We start from the raw sequence: 22,500 nt of genomic DNA, 5'->3' as shown, positions 1-22,500 counted from the left end.
TCCCTGCCAAAAAATTCGGCTAATTGTAAGTTAATAAATAAACCGTCGAAATCGATCACGCACAATATCGATTTTATCATCATTCAAAAGATCCTTTTATTCGATCGATGAATAGCTAAATAGATAAATAGCTAAATAGATAAATAGATAGATAGATAGATAGATAGATAGATAGAATAATAGATAGAATAATAGATAGATAAATTGATAGATAAATTGATTGATAAATCGATATAGCGTTTTCGACGTTTGACGATTTTCAAATGGTATTATAGATGCGGGCCGATTTCGAGTCTCGATTGAATTTCACATTTCACATAGTCCGTACGAGAAACTTCTTCGTCTTCTTCTTCTCCTTCTTCTTCTTCTTCTTCTTCTTCTTTTTCTTCTTCTTTTTTTTTTCCTTCGTATATTTCCACCTTCGAGGATCGTACGTTATTATTGGGCGTCATCGATTTTTGGCAGGATCGTTTTTTAAAGGAACGTGTGAAAGCAATATTTCCCGGTATAAATCGTAGTCCTTCGCATTGGTGGTAGGGAAAAGGGTGTTAGTGGGAACGTACACTTGAGGTAGCCGATCGTTCATCGAGAAATCTTTCATAGAGAGATTTCTCGATTCTCAAACGATGTTGAACGAATGAAGAGATAAAGAGATAGAGATAAATAGCGGGATAGAGATTTAGAAAGGAATGAAGAAAGAGAAAGATAGATAGAGAGAGAGAGAAAGAGAGAAAGAGAAATAATCTAATTCCACTACACACTCTAGACGGGTTTGAAACGGACAAACGAGAAAGATAGAAACCAGAAAGAGAAAGAGACTTTCTGTCTCTCTCTCTTTCTCTCTCTCTCTCTCTCTCTCTCTCTCTCTCTCACTCGTACTCTCTCATTTACTCTCTCTCTCTCTCTCTCTTTCTCTCTCTTTCTCTTTCTCTCTTTTTCTCTCTCTGCTGATGCTTTGATCCAACCAATTCGTCTAACTTTAAATTGCAAAATGAACGTTTGTTAGGTGCGTTGCACTCGCATCCGAACATCCATCCATCCATCCATCCATCCATCCATCCATCCATCCATCCATCCATCCATCCATTCATCCGTCCGTCCGTCCGTCCATCCATCCGTCCATCCGTCCATTCGAGCCAGCTTCGACTCCGCTAGCTAGCTTTACGAAAATAAATACGAACGGCCGCTTTTACCCTCTCTTCTCTCGATTTTTATCGGATGCGCGAGACGAGTTTTATTTATTTTCTCTTTTTTTTTTTTTCCTATTTTTTTTTCCTTTTCTTTTCTCATTTTTTTTTTCTTTTTTTCCTATATAATGTACAACACTGCGTATATATATATATATATATATATATATATATATATACACATATATATGTATGTATATTTGTTATGGATTGTGCTCCCTCAAGTTAAGAATGCATCCTAGTTACCTAGCGAGCGCAACTATCTCGGAAGACATTTCATTTTCTTTCATTTACGTTTTGCCTGTGCCACTCCCGGAATAAGAGTGAAATAGGCAGACAGACAGACAGAGAGAGAGAGAGAGAGGGTGGGGGAAAAAGGATAAAAAAAAGATAGATGAGAGAGAGAAAATTCAGCGTGTTACGTCATCGAGTACGCCGATCGATCGTCTTCGAACTTCGAGGTGGTAGGAAAAATCATGAATTGCTGTTTTTTCTTGCTGATACGTCGAGCCTTTGACCGGGACCTACTGCAGCTACTAATACCAATGTTGCTACTAATACTACTTACTACTGTCATTACTATTACTACTACTATTACTACTACTATTACCGCAACTATTGTTACTACTGTCGCTAAGTACATACACTAGCAGTATGTATCTAAAATCTAAATTTTCTCTTGGTATTGGTGAATGACAAAATGGTAACAAAATTTTCTCTTTTTCTCTAAGGGAATTTATGCAAAGAAAAAAAAGAAAAAAAAAAAAAAAAAGGAAAAAGTATCCTCCCTCTCTACCTTCTCACCCTTAGCCTCGCCCCGCTTCCCTCCTCCTCCCTCGTCCATCGTCCAATGTCCCGTATCATTTCAAGAAAAAAAAACCAAGAGAGAGAGAGAGAGAGAGAGTGAGAGAAAGAGAGAAATATATCTAAACTAGGCGCATATGTATATGGGATATAGAAAATAAAAAAAGAAAAATAATAAGCCGGACAAATTCTTGAAGACAAGTTTTTGAAACGTAACTTTCCTGAATAAATCGTAATAAAGAATACGATGTAACGGATTGGATGGATGTAACGGGTCTCGTTGTCGATAACCGATATTCGATATCACGGATCGTATCGCGTTGTCCGATCGTCGAAGTGTCTTTCAAAAGTTTCTTTTCTATCCGGTTACAACGACGACGAGGCGATAGAGAGCGGAGAGAGAGAAAGAGAGAGAGAGAGAGAGAGAGAGAGAGAGAGAGAGAGAGAGAGAGAAAGAAAAATAAAATAACAATAAAGAAACAACGGCGATAAAAAAAACACACACACACACACATATATATATATATATATATAGAAAGAAGATGAAGGAGAAGAAGAAGAAGAAGAAGACACACAGACTAGGTATCGACGAGCTATCTCAGACATTCCCAAAGTCACTATACGCGAATGGGTGAGGCGAGTAAGTTGGCTCTCGAAAAGATCGAAGAAGCGCAGCTGTTCCCGTCGAACGAAACGACAAGAGAGAGAGAGAGAGAAAGAGGAAAGGAAGGTGTAGGGAGAGAGAGAGAGAGAGAGAGAGAGAGATAGAGATAGAGATAGAGATAGATAGATATTCCTTGGAAAAGCGCGATTGGAATCTCGATTTGGTCGAGACCATTTTAACGTAAAACGAAATCAAAGGAACGCACATTCTCTTTCTTTCTCTCTTTCTCTTGTTCTCTTTCTTTTTCTCTCTCTCTCTCTCTCTCTCATTCTCTTTATCTATTTCTTTCTTTCTATCTAAGTATCTCTATCTCTATTCGTCTCACATTAACTTCCCTTCCACATCTTCGTTCAAACAAAGACAACGTGAGGCTTGTCCGGAAGCGGTGGCTCGTAATCATAGTCGTACTCATAATCGTAACCATAATCGGCGCGCTGTACGTTCATTCGTGTATTCTGCATACGATAAAGGGATAACATTTCCGGTGGCTCATCTCGAAGACCTGTAACATCCGCTACTGCGTAGACACCCTCATCCAATGGTTGTTGCTGTTGTTGATATTGATGTTGAAATTGATGTTGCTGTTGTTGTTGTTGTTGTTGTTGTTGTCTTCCATGAATACCAGCCATTGAGGTAGGTGTTTCTATTATATCCAGTCGTCTTTCCGGCCGAGCGTACCTCGGTGTCTCATAAATGTTACAATCTTGTGATCTAGGAACCCTAACGACTGCTTTAGCTCTAGGCGTGTCATAGGAAGTGTCCTCGTGCCGGGCCAATAATCTTCTGTTACATGATTCCGCGTTCTTCGCTAATTCCTCGTTACTTCTACCAACGTAGACTAAAAATTCTGGCCTGTTTGGTGCCGCATAAGCCAAGCGTTTCTTCCTCTTGGCCCTTGTAAGATGAGCTATCAATGCCAGGATACTGGCTGTTGCCGCGAGGCAACCAGCCGCGGATAAGCTGAGATAGAGAGGACTCAATCTGCAACGTAGGGATCCTTCCGGTAGGGCGATCAGTGGTTTCCCAGCAAATTCCTCATCCGTACAAACGATGTCGTTCGTGTCGAGCTCCAATCGCGTCTCGTTACGCCTTTCTTCCGCTCTGATAACGTTCCAGAGCCAATGCACCGAACAGTTACAAATGAGAGGGTTCCCGCCGACTCGTAGCAAGGAGAGACCGTCAACCGGAAACTGCGTTGGTTGAAGAGTCGCGAGACTGCAACGACGCAGGGAAACCCATTTTAAATATCGAGCACCGTATAATACACGTCCAGGTAATTCCTTGAGTTCGCGATTCCCATCTAACGAGATCCTTTCTAGATTGACATTATCCGCAAACGCTCTCGCGTGGATATTCTCAAGCGTGCAATCGTCGAGTTCGAGACTTCTCAGTTCGAAGAGATTGCGAAAGGCCACAGGACGTAATGTACCAAGGGGATTACGATTGAGTATCAAACTCGAAAGAACATTAAGTCTGGCCAATGCAACAGTCGGCACCGAGGTCAAGTTGTTTCCCGAGAGATCGAGACGCAACAAACCTGGCAATCGGTCGAAGACATCATCGGCGATACTTCTGATCACATTGTCCGCTAAATTCAACGAGACCAACGACGGTAAGGACGGCAAGGAGTCTCTTGTTAATTCCTGAATAAGATTCTCCGAAAGATCGACGTTCTCCAGGCTCGGTGCCAAAGCCAGATTATCGGCTGGTACCTCCAAAAGAGAATTTCTTTTTAGAAGTAACGTTCTTATCTTGTGTAGATTCTTCATCAGATCTTTAGGCAAACTTGTGATAGAGTTGCCACTGAGATCGAGAACTTCTAACTCGCTGGTATATTTGAAAGCTTGCTCGTCCATCTCCGTTATATTGTTGTCAGCCAGATTCAACTCTCTCAATGATTTCAAACCGTTCAAAGCATTTTTCGCTATTGTCCTGATGGAATTCGAACTAACGTTGAGGGTTAAAAGGCTCGTCTGAAGTGCAAAATTGTCCGTCCCAAGTGTACGAATCAGATTCGAGCTAAGATCGAGACTTTCCAGGTTACCGTAGAAACAAAATGTTAAATGTAGGTTTGCCACGCGATTGTTCGACAGATCCAAATGTCGTATCTCCGGATTGAGCTGGATCGGTACGAATTCGAGATCCGCGTAAGCGCATGATGCCTTTAGGGTTTCGTCGTCGCAACGACATCTTGGCGGACAAAAGCCGCCTGATACGGCACTCGTCAAAACGACGAGCATCGTTATCGCGATCGGCCCCCTTCTCCTCGGCAAGGATCCACACGATGCCATTCCATATGAGCTTCCTCCCGACCGAAACTGTTCTGTAAATCATAATTAAAACGATCGATTAATTTCTTTGATCGACAAATTTTTCTTTTTTAATTTTTTTTCTTTTTTTTTTCTTTTCTTTTTTTTTCTATTTTTTTTTTTTTTTGTTTACAAATCAAAACATTTTTGATCTATTATATCGATCAACTATTCCTTTCGTTCTGGTCTTTAATTTTAATTTTATGTAGCTATAAGATATTCGGAAGAAAAAAATTTTTTTTATAAATATTAAAATATATTTACAATAAGTATTACGTATATAGGATGAAATCATAAATAAATGATCGATTAGTTTTATTTCTAGAGAAATTATTTCTTACTTTGTTTTGATAGAAATAAGATCGAAAAATTTGATATATAATATGGAGCAATCTTTCCTTCACTCTTGTCTCTGCATTTTATATAATTATTAGGTATTTAAAAAAAATGAAATTAATATATATTTGGGTCATAATATATATATATATATATATATATATATATATATATATATATATGTTACTATTTTTTAAAAGTGTAACAACTTGAATACTTTTCATCGTTGGTTTTACAGATGTGTAAGCGCATACATAGGGAAAATTTGGAACGTTTCAACGAAACAATTCAACGAACTCCGAAAAGTGGAACGCGACAGTCTAATGAAAAATATTCTGGCTGACTGTTATCAATGATGAAAGCACTTGTGTCAGACAACTTTGGTAATATGAACGTCGAAATACGAAATGAAATTAATCCGGTAGTAAACGAATGATTGTACGAATCGTTGCGTCGACATTTTAATTCGATTAATTTTTTCCGAGAAAAGGAAGGAAGAGTGTAGTAATAGTCAGGGAAATTAGAATATCAGAGAAAAAAAAAGAAAGAGAGAGAGAGAGAGAGAGAGAGAGAGAGAGAGTAAAATTAAATCTCGTTATTGGTAAGTAAACATGTTTAACATAGAAGCTAATCGAATTGACGAAAGATTAAATGATATAAACGGGGTGAAATTTCACTAATGAAAATTTTCGGAAAATTTTCAGTCTCAACAAAATCCGAAAACAAACAGATGTCTCAAAATATATCGAGAATAGAAGATAATATATAAATATTAATATATTGTGATATATGTGATATATAATATATACCCACGTATAATAAGAACATAATAGAAATTTATAGGATTCGATTTTGAAATTCAAAAATATATCGAGAGTTTATAATTTATGCATTTCTGGACATAGAAAGAAAGAGAGAGATAGATAAAGATAGAGGGAGAAAGAGAGAGATAGAGAGAGAAAGAATCATGGTCGTTTGGTTTCCTACCTGTTGGAACGCATCTGGCCTCTGCCACCTGTTCGAAAAGGATCGTTCTCCGCCTCCCTCGAGGCACCAAAAGAAAAAGGACGCATTTACATTTCCCAACAGCAGCGGCAATAGCAGTGGCAGCAGCAACGGCAACGGCAACGGCAACGACAACGACAGCAGCAGCAGCAGCAGCAGGAACTAGCAAGCAGTGACAGCAACGGCTGGTCGTTCGATTCGACAACGGTCTGTCTACTACTCTCCAAGTTTTCAAATTTAACGCCGCACCGCACCGCACCGCACCGCACCGCACCGCACCGCACCGCATCGCACCGTTCCGTGCCGTGCCGTGTTGCCCAGTTTAAAATCGTTCGAGTGAACGGATGGTCGATTTTCCTCAACCATCTGCTTGCATTTTAGCGATTGTTAAACTTGATAACGATTTAATATTCGTCATAGTCATTATGTATAATTAATTAGTGATTAGATTCTAACGTCTTATTATTTCCATTAGAAAAAGGAAAAAAATCTTGATAATGGTATCCTAAAAAAGATCTCCTTTTAATATACGGGGCAACGTTTAAATAATTCGTCCTGACGAATAAGACTTTTACCATTATCTAAATGAACAGTTTAAATATATATCTGAGTTTATAACTATATGTATAAGATATATAAAATGTGTGTGCATATATATATATATATATAAAAGAGAGAAGAAAAAAGGTCAAGCCTGGAATCGACCTTTTCCGAGTTCTCTTTTAGAGCGGAAGGTAGCGTGAAATTTTCATAAAACGATCAACAGGCTCCCTTTTTTTTTCCTTTTCTTTCTCTCTCTCTCTCTCTCTCTCTCTCTCTCTCTCTCTTTCTATTCTCTCTCGCTTTTTTTCTTTTTTTCCTCTTTTTCTCTCCGTGGGAAGCGATATTTAGGTTCATCGAAATCCCCTTGTTCGGAGTACGACGTGCCTGCCGGAAAGTTATGCAAATTGAAGAAAAGACTTCTCCTCGAGAAGTCGTCGTGAGGGTGTCGAGGGTAGAAGACAGGGAAGGAGAGAAAGAAAAGAAAGAGAGAGATAGATAGACAGATAGATAGATAGATAGAGAGAGAGAGAGAAAGAGAGAGAGATAAAGATAGAGATGGAGAAGTAAAAGGTAGGGTGAATCAAGAGGATATGAGTATTCTGAAAGAAGGGTAAGAACGGTAATGGGTGAAGATACATTCTAAGAGTATTGGAATACACGGATAACCAACGGTGCGAGAAAGTATCGAAATCTAGTATCCAGATCGTAGATCTAGGCCGTAGATCTTGGAAACATTCTCCTTTTTGGATGAGAGAGAGAGGGAGAGGGAGAGAGGGAGGGGGAGAGAGAGAGAGAGAGAGATAGTCCTATCTCCTATCCAAAAACGACGTTAACCGTTCCTAACTTAGTAATCTACTTTTGCAGAAGCAACCCAGACCCAAACAGGCTGTGGACAGGAACCCTTAGGAAAAATCTATCCAGGACTATCTTGCAAATTACTTTATTTCGCTATTCCATTTGGCTATATCGAAAACGTTTCCTTCGAATATATCTATATATACAGGGTTGTCCATTTAGATGTGGCCACCTAAATATCTCTTGAATTTATTCTGATATAAAAAGTTCTTTTTTTCTTTTTTTTTTTTTCTTTAAGTAATGTTTTTTATTTTCTTTCCTTTTGTTTTAAATAATGTCTTAATTTGTGCATCATATCCGTAAATATATATATATATATACATATAGTTTAATAAATATTATCATCTAAATATTGAGAGATGGTATTTTATTATTAAATTTACGATTAAATAGAATAAATTTTATTTAATAAAACTTGTAAAGGTAATAAAATAAAATTAATTATTTTTATGTAATATTATCTTTATATAATATTATTTGTTATTTAAATAAATCTTTATCAAGCAAAGTCTTATTATTTCACGAGGATATTATATATTAAGATGATAATATAATAATTATCGAACAGCTCTATATATATAGGGCTTGCATATATATATATATATATATATATATATATATATATATATATATATATATATAATTGTATATTCTTTTCGAGGATATGCACATAGGGAATCTAGTATATATATATATATATCGTATATATATATATCTACATATATATATATATAAGTATAGTATATATATATATATATATATATATATATATATATATATATCTACGTATATGAGTAATAAGAAGAGACTGAAAATCCGATAATAACGTAGGATTAAAACTGAAGTATCGATTCCGTCTGCGCGACGTCATATCTCACGAAAGAGTGGTAGATAATAAAATTTCGATGAAACGTCAAATTCATCGACCTTCAAAGAACGCTTCGATAAAGGATTGTTGACAGTGCTCTGTAAATCCTCGAAGACCTTTCACATTTGAGTAGATGGTATGAAGAGTATAGAAACGAGAGAAAAGAGAAAGGAGGAAGAAAAGGGAAGAAGAGAAAGAAAAAGAGGAGAAAGTGGAAAGAAACGAAGAAGTGGAAGGGGAGGAAAGAGGAACGTCGATGACGATAAAGCTTCGATATTCTTCCTCTTGAAAATAAAAATATAGAGAGAGAGGGAGAAAAAAAAAAAGAAAGAAGAGTTCGCGATTGTACGTTGCCGATAGAACAAATAAGGGTGGCAGACCGGGAAACACAAACTTATTCTGCTACTTTTATCAAAAGGCCGGGAGGCGGTTCGGAATATATAGAAGCTACTACTTCGTTGAGAGTTTACACTGCCAGTAATATTATCTTCTAAATTACGAGGGAGAAGAAACTTCCTTTTCGTTTTTCGTATTATTCGCCAGATAAACGTTATCAGCTTGACGATCTCTCCCTCTCTCTCTCTTTCTCTCTCTACCTCTCTCTATCTCTCTCTTTTTTCGTCTTTATCTTTCTTTACCAAAGATTATAGAAAATCCTTGTATTAAAAGAAGGACCAAAGAGAGATAGAGAGAGAGAGAGAGAGAGAGAGAGAGAGATGGAGGAAAGCAAAGTCTGTTAAAACCTTTCAAGCTAAAACGCATATGTCTTTTATCAAACGATGAACGAATAAATCGTTGAGTGTTACATAGAAGTTAAAAGGAATTTACTCTCCTCAAAGGGAAGATTCAAAAGGAAAAGAGGAAGAGGAATAGACGAAGAAGAGACACCGAAGGAGAATAACGTAGTAGTGAACCGAGATAGAATCAAATTGAGATCAAATACTTGACGTTGACACGGTCCATCCTAGCGACAACTCGTGTTCGTGTTCGTGTTCGTGTTCGCGCTCGTGTTCATGGTTGTGCTCGTGTTCGTTATTCGTGTTCGAACTGGAACGACGGTAAAGCTATTTTAAGGGTAGCGTACGAGATTAACGCATCGGCTACTCCCGCGTGTCCGGTTCGTATTTCCACAAGGGGGAGAATTGTGCTCGATCGGTCATCGGGCATCTCGAAACCATTTTGCGTCCTCCTCTCTCTTTCTTTTTTCTCTCTCTCTCTCTCTCTCATTCTCACTCTCATTCTCTCCCTCTCTCCGTCTCTTTCTCTTTCTCTTTTTTTTCCATCTTTCTATCTTTTTCTTCCCCGTGAGTTAGTCCCTAGTGATGGTGGTGATAGTGGTGGTTGGTCTTCTTCCTTGCGGCTAGGGAAGTCTGCGCGTGCGACCAAGTAAAATATTGCTTTACGTGGGGTTTGTTGCATGGAAGAGCGAGAAAGAAACGCATAAAGAGAGGGAGAACAAGTGTGGGAAGAAAAACACGGAAGCAAAGAGGGAAAGAGAGAGAGAGAGAGAGAGAGAGAGAGGGAGAGAAAGAGAGAGAGATAGAGGGTGGCAAGGAAAGAAGAGAGAGAGAGAGAGAGAGAGAAAGGGGGAGGGGGTTTGAACGGAGTGGGAAAAAGCCGTCTGCAATTGCAATCCGGACAAATATCCGGAGCCGAGACGGACGACGAACGAACAAAGAGGAGAAAGAGAGAAAGACAGAGAGAAAGAGAGAGAGAGAGAGAGAGAAAGAGAGAGAGAAAGAGAGAGAGAGAGAGTGGAAGTGGAGAAATTGTTCGAGGTACTGCGAAACGAAACGAAACGAAACGAAACGAGACGAAACGTTTCTCTCGTTCTCCTAAGTAATATATAGTATATACCTATATACTATTATATAGACATATTTAGAGACATATACATGTGTATCCTATATAGATGGGTCCTTATTTTAATCGGTTGCGTATATATATATATATATATATTCAGACACATATATGCGTCCAAATTGTTGATGCAACGAAGGTAAATATAAATCTTTGCACTTGGCCTTAGCGCTTGTCAGAATAGCGAATGATCAGAATCCTGATTAAATGTGATATTTGCGTGAATATATATATATATATATATAAACACATACACGCAAATACGTGTGTATATATATACATATATTTAATATATACATATATATATGTATGTATGTGTATATGCAATAGTCGATAAACCGCGTCTGCGTAGCCGAAGAAATAGGGAGAGAAAGAGAGAGAGAGAGAACGAAAACTACCCCTTCGTCAATGGCGTTACCATCGGGGTAGTAGTAGTACTAGTAGTAGTAGTAGTAGTAGTAGTAGTAGTAGTAGTAGTAGTAGTAGTCGTCGTCGTCGTCGTCGTCGTCGTCGTCGTTGTTTCACGACGGCTTCGTTCTTTCTAAGAGAAAGAGAGAGAGAGAGAGAGAGAGAGAGAGAGAGAGAAAGAGAAAAAGAGATCGAAAATATTAAAGTACGTAGTTTATCTGACTCTCGACGAGCGAGGGAAACCAATCGAGCTATTGTTTTTCTTTCTCCTTCTCTACTACTCTTCCGCCCGCATGGAGCGCGTTTCCTTTTCTCATTCTCAATTCCCATCCCTCGAAGTATTTTCCAACGACCGTTATTTAAGCCTTTTAGTATTGCCAATGTCGTATATATCGACTCTCCATTTCTCTAATTCGATCGGCCAAATAAAGAGAAAAAGAGAGACAGAGAGAGAGAGAGAGAGAGAGAGAGAGAGAGAGAGAGAGAGAAAATCGTTCGCGTGTTTCCGTTTGATACATTGATCGAAAGTCAAGATTACTTCTCTACTGTACGTATGTGCAGGATATACTTTGAAAGAAAATACAAGTGTCTTCCTTTGGCAAATTCTACGATTGACTTTTTTTCCCCTCTTTTTTTGTTTTTCTTTTTTTTTTTTACTCTTTTGTTATTGGTTTAAATTTTCTTGTTTTCCTTTTTTTTTCTCTTTCTTTTTTTTTCTTTTTTTTTTTTTCTTTTTTCTTTCTTTTATTTCGTTTTCTCGCCTTCGCTGTTTTTCTTTAGGTCATATCGAACGCTCACGCGTCAGAATTCTTTGGAGAAATTTTCTAAGCGAATAACAAAATTTTCATCGAGCGAATGACAGGATTTTTCTCTTTTTAAAAATGAACGTGGTGGCTGAAGATATATGGGACACTTGAAGAGTAACTTTTTAATAGCGCAAAAAAAAAGAAAAAAAAAAAGAAAGGAAAAAAAACCGGAAAAAATAGCTTTACGTTTTACGGACGAGTTCTTATATATTTAAGTGCAATAATCTTTCGTGAATGACACGACGATACTTTTATCGTTATTTATAACAAGTATTTCAAATTTTCCCAAGTCTCGATATCATTTTAATTTTAATCTCATTTCATTCCATTCGAATTGCATTTAATTCCTTGAAAATATATATATATATATATATATATATCGATTAAAAACTAATATTTCTTTAATTATAATAATTTATACGTTTGTTGTTGATGATCGAATATAATTCTCTCGTCGTTAAGCAAGTATATCATTAAGAAATACATTTCTATTTCGAGAAAAAAAAAGAACGAGAATAATAGAAAAAGTAGACCTGAGAGAGAGAGAGAGAGAGAGAGAGAGAGAGAGAGAGAGAGAGAGAGAGAGAGAGAGAGAGAGAGACATGTAGATACAAGGACAGAGAGACAGAAACGGAGACAGAAACAGAGACAGAGATAGATGAAGAGCGAAGGGACATTTTCACCGTCTGAAGAGATTTATTCGGGGTTGAAAATCAGGTATTTTGTAGTAGTAAAGAGACAGAAAGAAAGAAAGAAAGAAAGAAAGCAAGAAAGATGAAAGGAAGGAAAAGGAAAGAAAAAAGAGAGAAAAAAAAAGAAAAAAGAAACAAAAAATAGAAAGGAAAAAGAAAACGACAGATATAGGAGTCGCGCGAGTTTCTCGTATAGAAACAGAAAGTAGGAAATCCTTTGGTGGTGGGAGAGGGGGAGGGGGTAGAGGAGAGTGGGTGGTGGTGTGTGAGGTAGTGAGGATGGAAGAAGGAGAAAAGAAGTAGGAAAATCGCGAGGCAAACGGTGATATTTTTCTCGAACACGGAAACGGCTCGTGATTCTACGATATAAATATCACTTTATCGTACCTGCAAGCCGCCTCGAGTTTTGGAAACATTAGTACGAAACGCGCTTTAAAACGAGAGACGGTTTTAAAACCGTAGGGAGGAGACTGGGAGAGGAGGATTGGTCAAGGGGTGAGGTGGTGTAGGTAATGGGATAGGAGGGTTAGGGGGAACAAGGGTAGGAGAATTGTAAGCGATAACTTCAACGCGCGCGCTCGTAATCGCAGTTGAAACTTTGAACAAGAGTCAATGAGAAGTTGCCTCTCGCTCTCTCTTTTCCTTGCTTTTTTTTTTTTTTTTGTTTTTTTATCTTTTTATTTTATTTTTTGTTCTTTTCTTTTGTCTCTCTTCCTCTTTCTCTCTCTCTCTCTCTCTCTCTCTCTCTCTCTCTCTCTCTCTCTCTCTCTCTCTATCTTTTTCCTTTTTTTTCCTTTCTTTTCGTTTTTATTTCTTGCACCCCAACACTTTGAATTCGCCTTTAGGCTTCAAGGATCAACGCACGTATATAATTTATATATATATATATATATATATATATATATGTTACTTAAATACATAAATAGAAGTCGCAATAAAATATACGTATGTAGGTAGGGGAATGATGTGAGGAAATAGTCAAGTAAGTAGGTATATAAAGCGATTACGTGGAAGAAAACGTTTTTCAAACTAAATCGTTTGGCAATTACCTTTCACCCATTCACTCTTCTCTATCCTTCTCCCTTCACTCCCCCCCTCTCCCACCCCGTCTTCAATTCCCCCCCGGTTTTCCTGCCGGTACATTCTGTAGACTTTTTACCTCTCCGATTGTTTTAAATCGCTCGCGGCGAATAGAAGGAGAGTCTAGCGCAAACGGAGAAAGAGTTAAAGGAATGAAATGGCAAAAGAAAAAAGAGGAAAGAAAAGCGACAGAAAAAAAGAATGAAAGAAAGAAAGAAAGAAAGAAAGAAAGTAATGCAAGCAGATTGACGATTTCGACGAAGGGAAACGAGCGCCCTTCTTTTCGATGCTTCGACATCGTTCGATGCACATCGCCGCGTCGATTTCGATATTGGAGGAGGTGTATGTCGACTGGAAACTCACGACCTCTCTTTCTCCATCTCTCTCTCTCTCTCTCTCTCTCTCTCTCTCTGTCTATTTTTCCTCCTCTTTTTACTCCCTCCTTCCCTCCCTCCATCTCTCTCTATCTCTCTCTCTCTCTATCTCTGTCTATTTTTCCTCCTCCTTTTACTCCCTCTCTTTCTCTCTTACTCTTTCGGCAACCCTCTTTTTCTCTCCCTCTCTTTTGGCAATCCTCTCTCTCTCTCTCTCTCTCTCTCTCTCTCTCTCTCTCTCTCTTTCTCTCTCTTTCTCTTGCTTCACCACGACTAACTCGAGCTAATTAAAAGCACGGACTTTAATTCGGATAACCATTGCGGATATTTAAATCGTTCGATACGCGCCGATACGCAGATTCCCTGGCATCATCGATTGAACGATACCAATCCGTGGCCCGTAGAATTTCATGCTACTTTACTTTTCATCTAATTTCATTGTAGATATATACAAACGTTAAAAATAATTTTGAAAATAAAAGGATTTGTTTCAACGAATATCTCAAATAATTGGGTGTTACACAATGATTATTAAATTTATATAGAAAGAAAAAGAATTTTTATAAAATACTTTATCAAATGGTTAGCTTCAATATGTGTGTGTGTGTGTGCGTGTGTGTGTGTGTACGTGCGTGCGTATATATATATATATGGGTTTGAAGAAATAATTATTATGCTTTATTTCAATATATGAACAAAACTGACATGATTTTAGTATCATACCAATATTTCAATGTCTTTATATTAAATATAATTTTACATACACACAGACATACATACATTGATAAATATATGGATATCGATATTCGAAGAAATAATTAATATGACAGAGAAAAAGAAATAAGTGACTGTCGATGTCGGTAAAAGAATTATAATGATCCAACAATCTATAGATCCACCCATCATTCTACGGATATTCATGTACATATATACATACATATATATATATATATATATATATATATATATATATATATATATATAGAAGATAATAAAGAGAAGAAAGAATGATCGATAGACGTGAGATAAAAAGTAACGGAATCTTCGAGGGAGAAATCCGGTACGTAACGCACGAGGATAATACAGTTGGGTTCTTCTTTCAACAACGACGACCCTCGTATATCGGAATTAACTTGCCACCGAATAGGGATTAGAGGACTAAATATGCGTGGACTAGTAGTTACTAAAGGAGGAGAAAAGAGCGTAGGAAGTATCTCACGTTCGAGATATCGAGAATAGGCACGTGTATGGTATGGTATGGTATGAGAAGTTAAAATAGTTAGAGAGATTCTAGTCTCATTCCTTTCACACCAAAGATTGTAACATTTTTTTTCTCTCTCTCTTTCTATTTCTTTCTCTTGCTCTCTCGTTTTCTCTCTTTCTCTTTCTCTCTCTCTCTCTCTCTCTCTCTCTTTCTTTCTCTCTCTCTCTCTTTTTCTCTTTTTATTTCTTTTGAGAGACGTTAATTTAGAACTTGGAGAACTTTATAGAAAAAAAAAAAAAAAAAAAAAATAAGAAAAAAAAAAGAATGCAAGAAAAAAAATAGAAGAATTTCATTCAGAACAAAATTGATGAAAAGAAAAATTAAGATATGAGATCGCACTTAATGTAGGGCCCATTAGGCACAAGCTCGGGCCTTTTTTTTTTCTTTTTTCTTTTCCTCTCTCTCTCTCTCTCTCTCTCTCTCTCTCTCTCTCTCTTTTTTATTTTATTTTTCTGTGATTTTACAGGTACATTTTAAAAACTTATTCCTCATGAACGATGATATAAATAAAAAAAAAAAAAAGTAACGACTTACGTTATTGCGTATGTTAAAACGAGAAAGATGGAAAATACATCAACAAAAGAAGAGAGAAAAGAAAAAAAAGAAGGAAAAGAAAAGGAAAGAGAAGAAAAGAGAAGCGTATAAATTAAACTTGGCCTCGCAATGATGTGGAAAAAATAAATAAAAAAAAAAAAAAAGAAAAAAGAAAAAAAAGGAACAATAAGAAAAAAAGAAAACAGAAATAAAGCGTGCGGATTTGATTAACCCGAAATAGACTTGGCCTCGAAACGATGTGGAAAAAAGAATCTGAACGGATAGAAAAAAAGGAAAGGAGAAGGGAAAAAAGGAAAACGAGAAAAAAGGAGGAGAGAAAAAAACAAAGAAAAGAAGAAAAGGAAAGAAAAAAGGAAAGCTCACAGAATTTGATTAACCGAAATAGGCTTGTTCTTTCGAGGACTCATAATTATGTTGCGGTCCTTAAAATTAATTTCTCATGTCATTAAAATTTCAACGAATGGATTAGAACAGACCCGAACGCCATGTTAAAGAATAAAACTCCCGTTCTTTCTTACTTTTTATTTTTCTTTATTTCCTCTTCTTCTTCCCTTTCTTTCTTTTCCTTTTTGTTTTTTTGTCTTTTCTTTCCTTTCGTTCGTTCGTTCGTTCGTTCTTCCTCTTCTTCTTCTTCTTCTCCATGCGAGACGCGCGTTAACGATTGAAATGGACCAACGAAAATTCTTTAACGTACTTTCCCATGAAGTTAACGTCCCGTTTCTCGCGTTCATTATAACGACATTGTGCTCATGGATAATCAAATCTCGAATTTAAAGAAAATAAATAGGTACGTAGGTATATATATATATATATATATATGTATATATGTATGTAAGTAAGTACATATACACTAGTTCGATTCAATTAATGGGGGACGATTGTTCGAGACAAAAGAAACGTTCCACGAGTGTGTTTCCTGAATCACGAGCGAGTTCCACGGTAAGCACCTCTGAGGAAAAAGAGATCGGGCACGAACGACGGGGAACAACCGGTAAACAATGCTGCCTTGGGCACAAAGCGTCGTTACAAAAGCAAAACCCGATATTCGCGGACCTCTTCGAAGAGTACAGAGTTAAAGTGCAGGTGCGCAAGTTCACCGAGCTTGACATATAGAAAGAGAGAGAGAGAGAGAGAGAGAGAGAGAGAATATAAAAAGAATACGAAATAATGATAAACGAATAACTGAAGGAACAAATATTTGTTTTGTTTTTATCAAAGTACCAAAGAGAATGGAAAAATACGTCAGGATGAGTACGTTAAAAAATAATAATAATAAAGATAATATACAAATGATTTATAGTTTTCCTTTTTTTTTTTTCTTTTTTTTTTTTTTTATAATATTTACGTTTACGTTACGTTTACAATAGTATTATGACAATTAAAAAAAAAAAATATATATATATATATACATTGTTATAAAGAATGTTAAAAAGAAGAGACAATTAATGTTTATATTTAAAGGAATAATGAAAAAAAAACGAAAGAAAGAAAAAGAAAAACGAAGATAAATATCTATATTTGAAAGAATGTCCACGAACGACAGCAGATAATATAATAAAAGAGAAAAAATAATTTTTATCTTCCAAAAAAAAAAGAAAGAAAGAAAGAAAGAAAGAAAGAAAGAAAGAAAGAATGAAAGAATGAAAGAAAAAAGAGAAGAGAAACGAGCATATACTTCGTAAAGAAAAAGAGAAAAAAAGAGAGAATTAAAAAAGAAATGAACAAAAAAAGGAATAATAAAAATAGCATTTAGAAAAAAAGAAAAAATTGACCACGAGTATAATCAAAGTCAATTGAACGTTCAATGTAGTGACATTGCAGTAAAGGTAAAAAAGGAAGAGAGAGAGAGAGAGAGAGAGAGAGAGAAAAGAAAATAACAGAAAAATAGAGAGAATGTTTGAGAGAATATTTTCTCCCTTAACCTCTCTCTCTCTCTCTCTCTCTCTCTCTCTCTCTCTCTCTCTCTCTCTCTCTCTCTCTCTCTACATTACTATCTCTATCTCTATCTATCTATATTTCTCTATATCTATCTATCTTTCTCTCCATTTTTCGTATGAGAATCGAGAGAGAAAGATAAAATAGGGAAACGGTTAAGCGTGGCCATGTTTATTTTACACGACCAACAAGTTCGCCAATAAATCTTCCCTCATTGAGAAGCCTTCCTATAAAGCGAAACGTGCACGCGTGCGCGAATAAATCGTGCGATAAGCGACCTGGCCACGGGAGGGTGCGCAGGTTGGAAAGAGGCAAACAGAGAAAGAGAGAGAGAGAGAGAGAGTGAGAGAGAAAGAGAAGGACGAACGTACGAAGGGAGAAAAGAGAGAGAGAGAGAGAGAGAGAGAGAGAGAGAGAGCTTGTATTGCAATTTATGAGATTCCAACGCGGCAATTCGTCGATGCTGATTAATGGTCCAGGCACGCTCAAGGCGACCGATTGTTCTTGACGCTTTTAGCACCGGCTCGACGATATTAACTTTTTCTTTGCCGTAACCTACCTCGAAAGAAGAACGCCGACGTTTCTTAAGGATCGAACAATGTGAGAGCAAGAGAGAGAGAGAGAGAGAGAGAGAGAGAGAGAGAGAGAGAGAGGTAGAGGGATAAAAAAAGAAAAGAAAGGCACGATCCCATTCTTTGAGCCTTGTCGATTAGAACGGATATTATACCATAGATCGTATTTCGAAAGTTAAAATATTCCTTGATGATTAATTTACGATCGATGATATAAACGATTCATTAACGTTTGGCAAATTTACATAACGACCGAGTCGAATAATTTAACGGGTCCAATGTTTTTCTAATTTCGCGATAACGTCCACTTCCTCGTGTAATTTTACATGCGATATATATATATATATATATATATATATATATATGATGACGTATATAAAATACATATGTAGATATATGTTTGCATGCATAACGAGCGTTAATAATATAATAATGATATAGAAATGTTGCATAGGTCGCTTTACGACATTCGATGTACTGAAATAAAAGAAAGGAATACGCAAATCGCGCGATTTTCCATGAAAATTATTTATTGTCAACTGACCGTGACGCATTTATTTATTTATTTACTTATTTTGTTTGTTTATTTATTTATTTTCAGCAATCGGATAGAAAAAGAAAAGAGGAAATCCAAGCGCTGATTAAAAAGACAAAGGGAAAGAGGAGTGGAGATGATGATGTCGTTCGTTCATCATGAACGAACGTATCAAATTTTCTTACTCGTCGACATTATTTCAAATTTTCGTCGATTCGTTTAGTTTAGTTAAAGATTTAGATCAAGATTTCTCTCCTAAACGATAACGTTATCTTTTATTATGTTTGCTCTTGTCACGGTCGTTTGGACGATGGATGTAATTCGCTTGTTCATTTTCTTGTAGACGTGTCGGTGGTCTGTTTGCGAAGCAAGAGTAATCGGTATACTAAAGACAAGCAGACAGACAGACAGACAGACAGACAGAGAGAGAGAGAGAGAGAGATAGATAGACAGACAGACGAACAAACACATAGAAACATACATACATATATACGTACGTACGTATATACATAGATATACATATACGTATACAAACACGTAAGACTAGTTTAGAGGAATCCAACGACTTTCTCTCTCTCTCTCTCTCTCTCTCACACACACTGTTTCATTTAACCAGAAGATAGAAGTTCTGTTCAAACAAGCTCTAGCAACGGAAAGTAGAACTATTTCGTGGATCGGCAGGTGATTGAAAACGTACGCGCGACTTAACGCGCCGATCGGCCCACGGTTGAAAGGACCGAAAGCCGTGCGGTAACGACGGCCCATCGATTTCTATTATGTTCACGGTAACGGCATACTCGTGAACGTATATATGTAACTATACGTACCTACCTACCTACCTACCTACCTACCCACCTACCCACCTACCTATCTATATACCTATGTATTATATTTACATAAACCATCGTAGGTGAAGAAGGTTGTGGTAGAGATACTCGATACCGATGATGAACCGTAGCTAGTGACTAACACACACATATATATATATATATATATATATATATATATATATATATGTATATGTATATGTATATGTATGTAAGTCCGGTTGGTCGATCGAAAATTTGACGAAACGATTCCGCCACGTTCAACCACGTTTCTTATTCTATCGACGTTTAGATACCTACATAACATATGTATATACGTACTATAGATACATATACATATATACATATATGTATGTATGTATGTACATATATATATATATATATATATATATATATATATATATATATATATAGATGGATATACGTAAACGTACGTACAAGTGGCTTCTAAATAACGTAAAAGTGAGTCACCAAAGTCTTTTCCTCATGGACTATTTTCATTCGATCGTTTGCTACATAGAAAAATTTTCGATAATAGCCGATAATAGTCATTCTTACAACTTCACGTTTGATTTCTTTTTCACTTTCTACAAAGAAAAATCGTGCCGGAGAAGTTTTCTTTTTCTTCTTCTACCTTTTTCTTTTTTTTTTCTTTTCTTTTCTTTTTTTTTTTTGTTTTCTTTCTCTCTCCCCCTCAAGTATACGCAAGAATGTGAATTCTTTTCACTCGAAGAACTACTTCTTCTTCTTCTTCTTCTTCCTTTTCTTTTTCTTCTTTCCCTTTAACCCCCTGGCCCTCTAACTACTATAGATCCCCTCGCCAACGACGTTGATTTATCTAGGAGCTCGAAAGTTTTGAGCTCGAAGATTGGCCCGATGGTCTACGTGGCATTTAAAATCGTCAAGGAGAAGGAGGAAGAAGAAGAAAGAAGACAGGTAGATACGCGTTTAGTGGTAAATTCAAGGTGCCAATAGGGAAGCAGAGAACGTTTAAGTTTCCCCTTCTGATTTTAACGATGGAAGAGAGATGGCTCGAAAGAGAGAGAGAGAGAGAGAGAGAGAGAAAAAAAGAGATGAGTATCTCCGAAAATAGGATTGCCACGATACGCATTGTATGGAGGATAGACAGTCTTCTCGTTCTACTCTTTTTGCTCCATTCTCTTTTCCCCTCTCTCTCTCTCTCTCTTTCTTTCCCTTCCTCTCTCCTCAGCCCTATTCGACCTTCCACGTCATATTTATAGCATTCGCCTTTTCCACGAACCTTTTCGCTCTTGGGGTTGTTTAATACGAGAGGCTGAGAAAGGAGATGGATGAAGAGAGAACGAGAAAGAGAGAAAGAAAGGGAGATAGAGGGAGACAGAGAGAGAGAGAGAGTGAGAGAGAAAGACAACTAAAGAAAGGACTTGAAGTGAAAGAGAAAAAGTAGTAGAACGAGAAAGAGATTAGACTTGTGAGTAAAGCCGAAGGCCAAAAGAAGAAGAAGACGAAGATGAAGACGAAAACGAAGACGAAGAAGAAGACGAAGAAGAAGAAGAAGAAGAAGAAGAAGAGAACAGAAGATAATAGAACAGAAAGGAAGAACAGAACGAAATAAGAGAGAAAGAAAGAGAGAGAGAGAGAGAGAGAGAGAGAGAGAAAGAGAATATGTTTGTTAGGTTGAAAGAAGAAGAGGAAGGTAATCCAGCGTGTGCACAGGCAAATACATCTATCCTAGTCTCGCAAAGAGAAAGAGAGAAAGAGAGATAGAATTGGGGGGGAGAAAAAGAGAGAGAGAGAGAGAGAGAGAGAGAGAGAGAGAGGGAACGAACATGCCGAGCACCAGGTGCACCGTGATTTAGCGTGGCCTAACCGAAGCCGTGTGCTGCAGACTCGATCGTATCGCCGGTTATTAAAATTTCTTGCGCGCTTTCCACCGTCCTTTTCCACCGTGATTTCCGGCGCGCCGATCCTATATAACCCTACTCCCACTACTATTACTATTACTACTACTACTACTACTATTACTATTAATACTGCTATTAATACTATTACTATTACTATTACTATTACTATTTCTACTAGTACTGCTATTAGTACTACTTCTATTATTCCTTCTAGTACTACTATTACTAATACTACTATTAGTACTAGTATTACAAATACTACTATTTACTGTTGGTACTACTACTATTATTAGTATTACTAGTACTACTACTACTACTATTACTACTACTAGTAACACCAATATCAGCTACTAAACCATCCTCCTTCGCTACCCCTCGTAAATGCATATTTCCGCAGCGAGCGAGCGATATATTACAAGAATCTACGAGCGTTTCGTTCCTTTCTCTCTCTTACTCACTCTCACTCTCACTCTCTCTCTCTCTCTCTCTCTCTCTCTCTCTCTCTCTCCTTCTCTCTTTTCTTCTCTTTGTAATAAGCAGCCCGAAAATTCAACGCGATAACGTTAACCTTGTTGTTGGGTTCTTTTCGGGAGTCCTCTTTCATCACGCGATTTCGTCGAATTAACTCGAATCCGCTGACACGCTAGTAGTATGAGATGAAAGAGGTGGAATAGGGGGATAAGTAATCGTCTTGTCTCTGATTGCCTCTTGCGATTCGTTCATTCGACAATAGTATATATAGTAAATATATATATATATATATGGTAGGGAGATAAGTACTTTGGTATATATATATATATGGACACACGCATATATATATATATATTTAACAAACGTGAATTGTTCGAATAACTCGACAAGATAACGTTCCGCTCGTCTAATTGCGAGTTTGTGTCTCCGAACGAGCCGCACCACTGCGCCGCGCCGCGCCGCACCGCTTTGTGCCACACCGTACGGATAAATTTGACAGTTTCCCCGAGAACGATTAAATGCGATTATCTGGGAAAATAAATTTTCCGTAAATGAATTTGAATATTAGCTGAGAGATGAATACTTTAGAACGAAGATACGAGATTCTATTTTCATATCGTAACTTTCAAATAGAACGCAATCAATTTATATATTATAACGATATGAA

General features: G+C 37.0%; 1 protein-coding gene and 2 long non-coding RNA genes across 3 annotated transcripts in view; 2 read left to right on the top strand and 1 right to left on the bottom strand.

Annotated features, from left to right (window-relative positions):
- LOC124433025 overlaps positions 1-6,190 on the top strand; it is an 11,055-nt gene extending 4,865 nt beyond the window's left edge. The window contains exons 2-3 of the long non-coding RNA XR_006944419.1: positions 5,539-5,901; positions 6,005-6,190. This is a non-coding gene — a long non-coding RNA (uncharacterized LOC124433025). The remainder of the gene's footprint in view (positions 1-5,538; positions 5,902-6,004) is intronic.
- The window catches only part of LOC124433024 (leucine-rich repeat-containing protein 15-like), a 25,725-nt gene continuing 3,947 nt past the window's right edge, over positions 723-22,500 (bottom strand). Inside the window, exon 2 of the mRNA XM_046982518.1 lies at positions 723-4,978. Coding sequence (XP_046838474.1) covers positions 3,006-4,946 — 1,941 coding nt within the window. The 5' untranslated portion in view covers positions 4,947-4,978 and the 3' untranslated portion in view covers positions 723-3,005. The remainder of the gene's footprint in view (positions 4,979-22,500) is intronic.
- Positions 14,793-16,127, top strand: LOC124433026. Its single transcript, XR_006944420.1, has 2 exons — positions 14,793-14,851; positions 15,522-16,127. It is a non-coding gene; the product is annotated as an uncharacterized LOC124433026 (long non-coding RNA).

The sequence above is a fragment of the Vespa crabro genome, chromosome 2 (genome assembly GCF_910589235.1).
Source record: "Vespa crabro chromosome 2, iyVesCrab1.2, whole genome shotgun sequence".
Lineage (NCBI taxonomy): Eukaryota > Metazoa > Arthropoda > Insecta > Hymenoptera > Vespidae > Vespa > Vespa crabro.
Note: the sequence above shows the minus strand (reverse complement) of the source record. Positions and strands in the feature narration are given on the sequence as shown.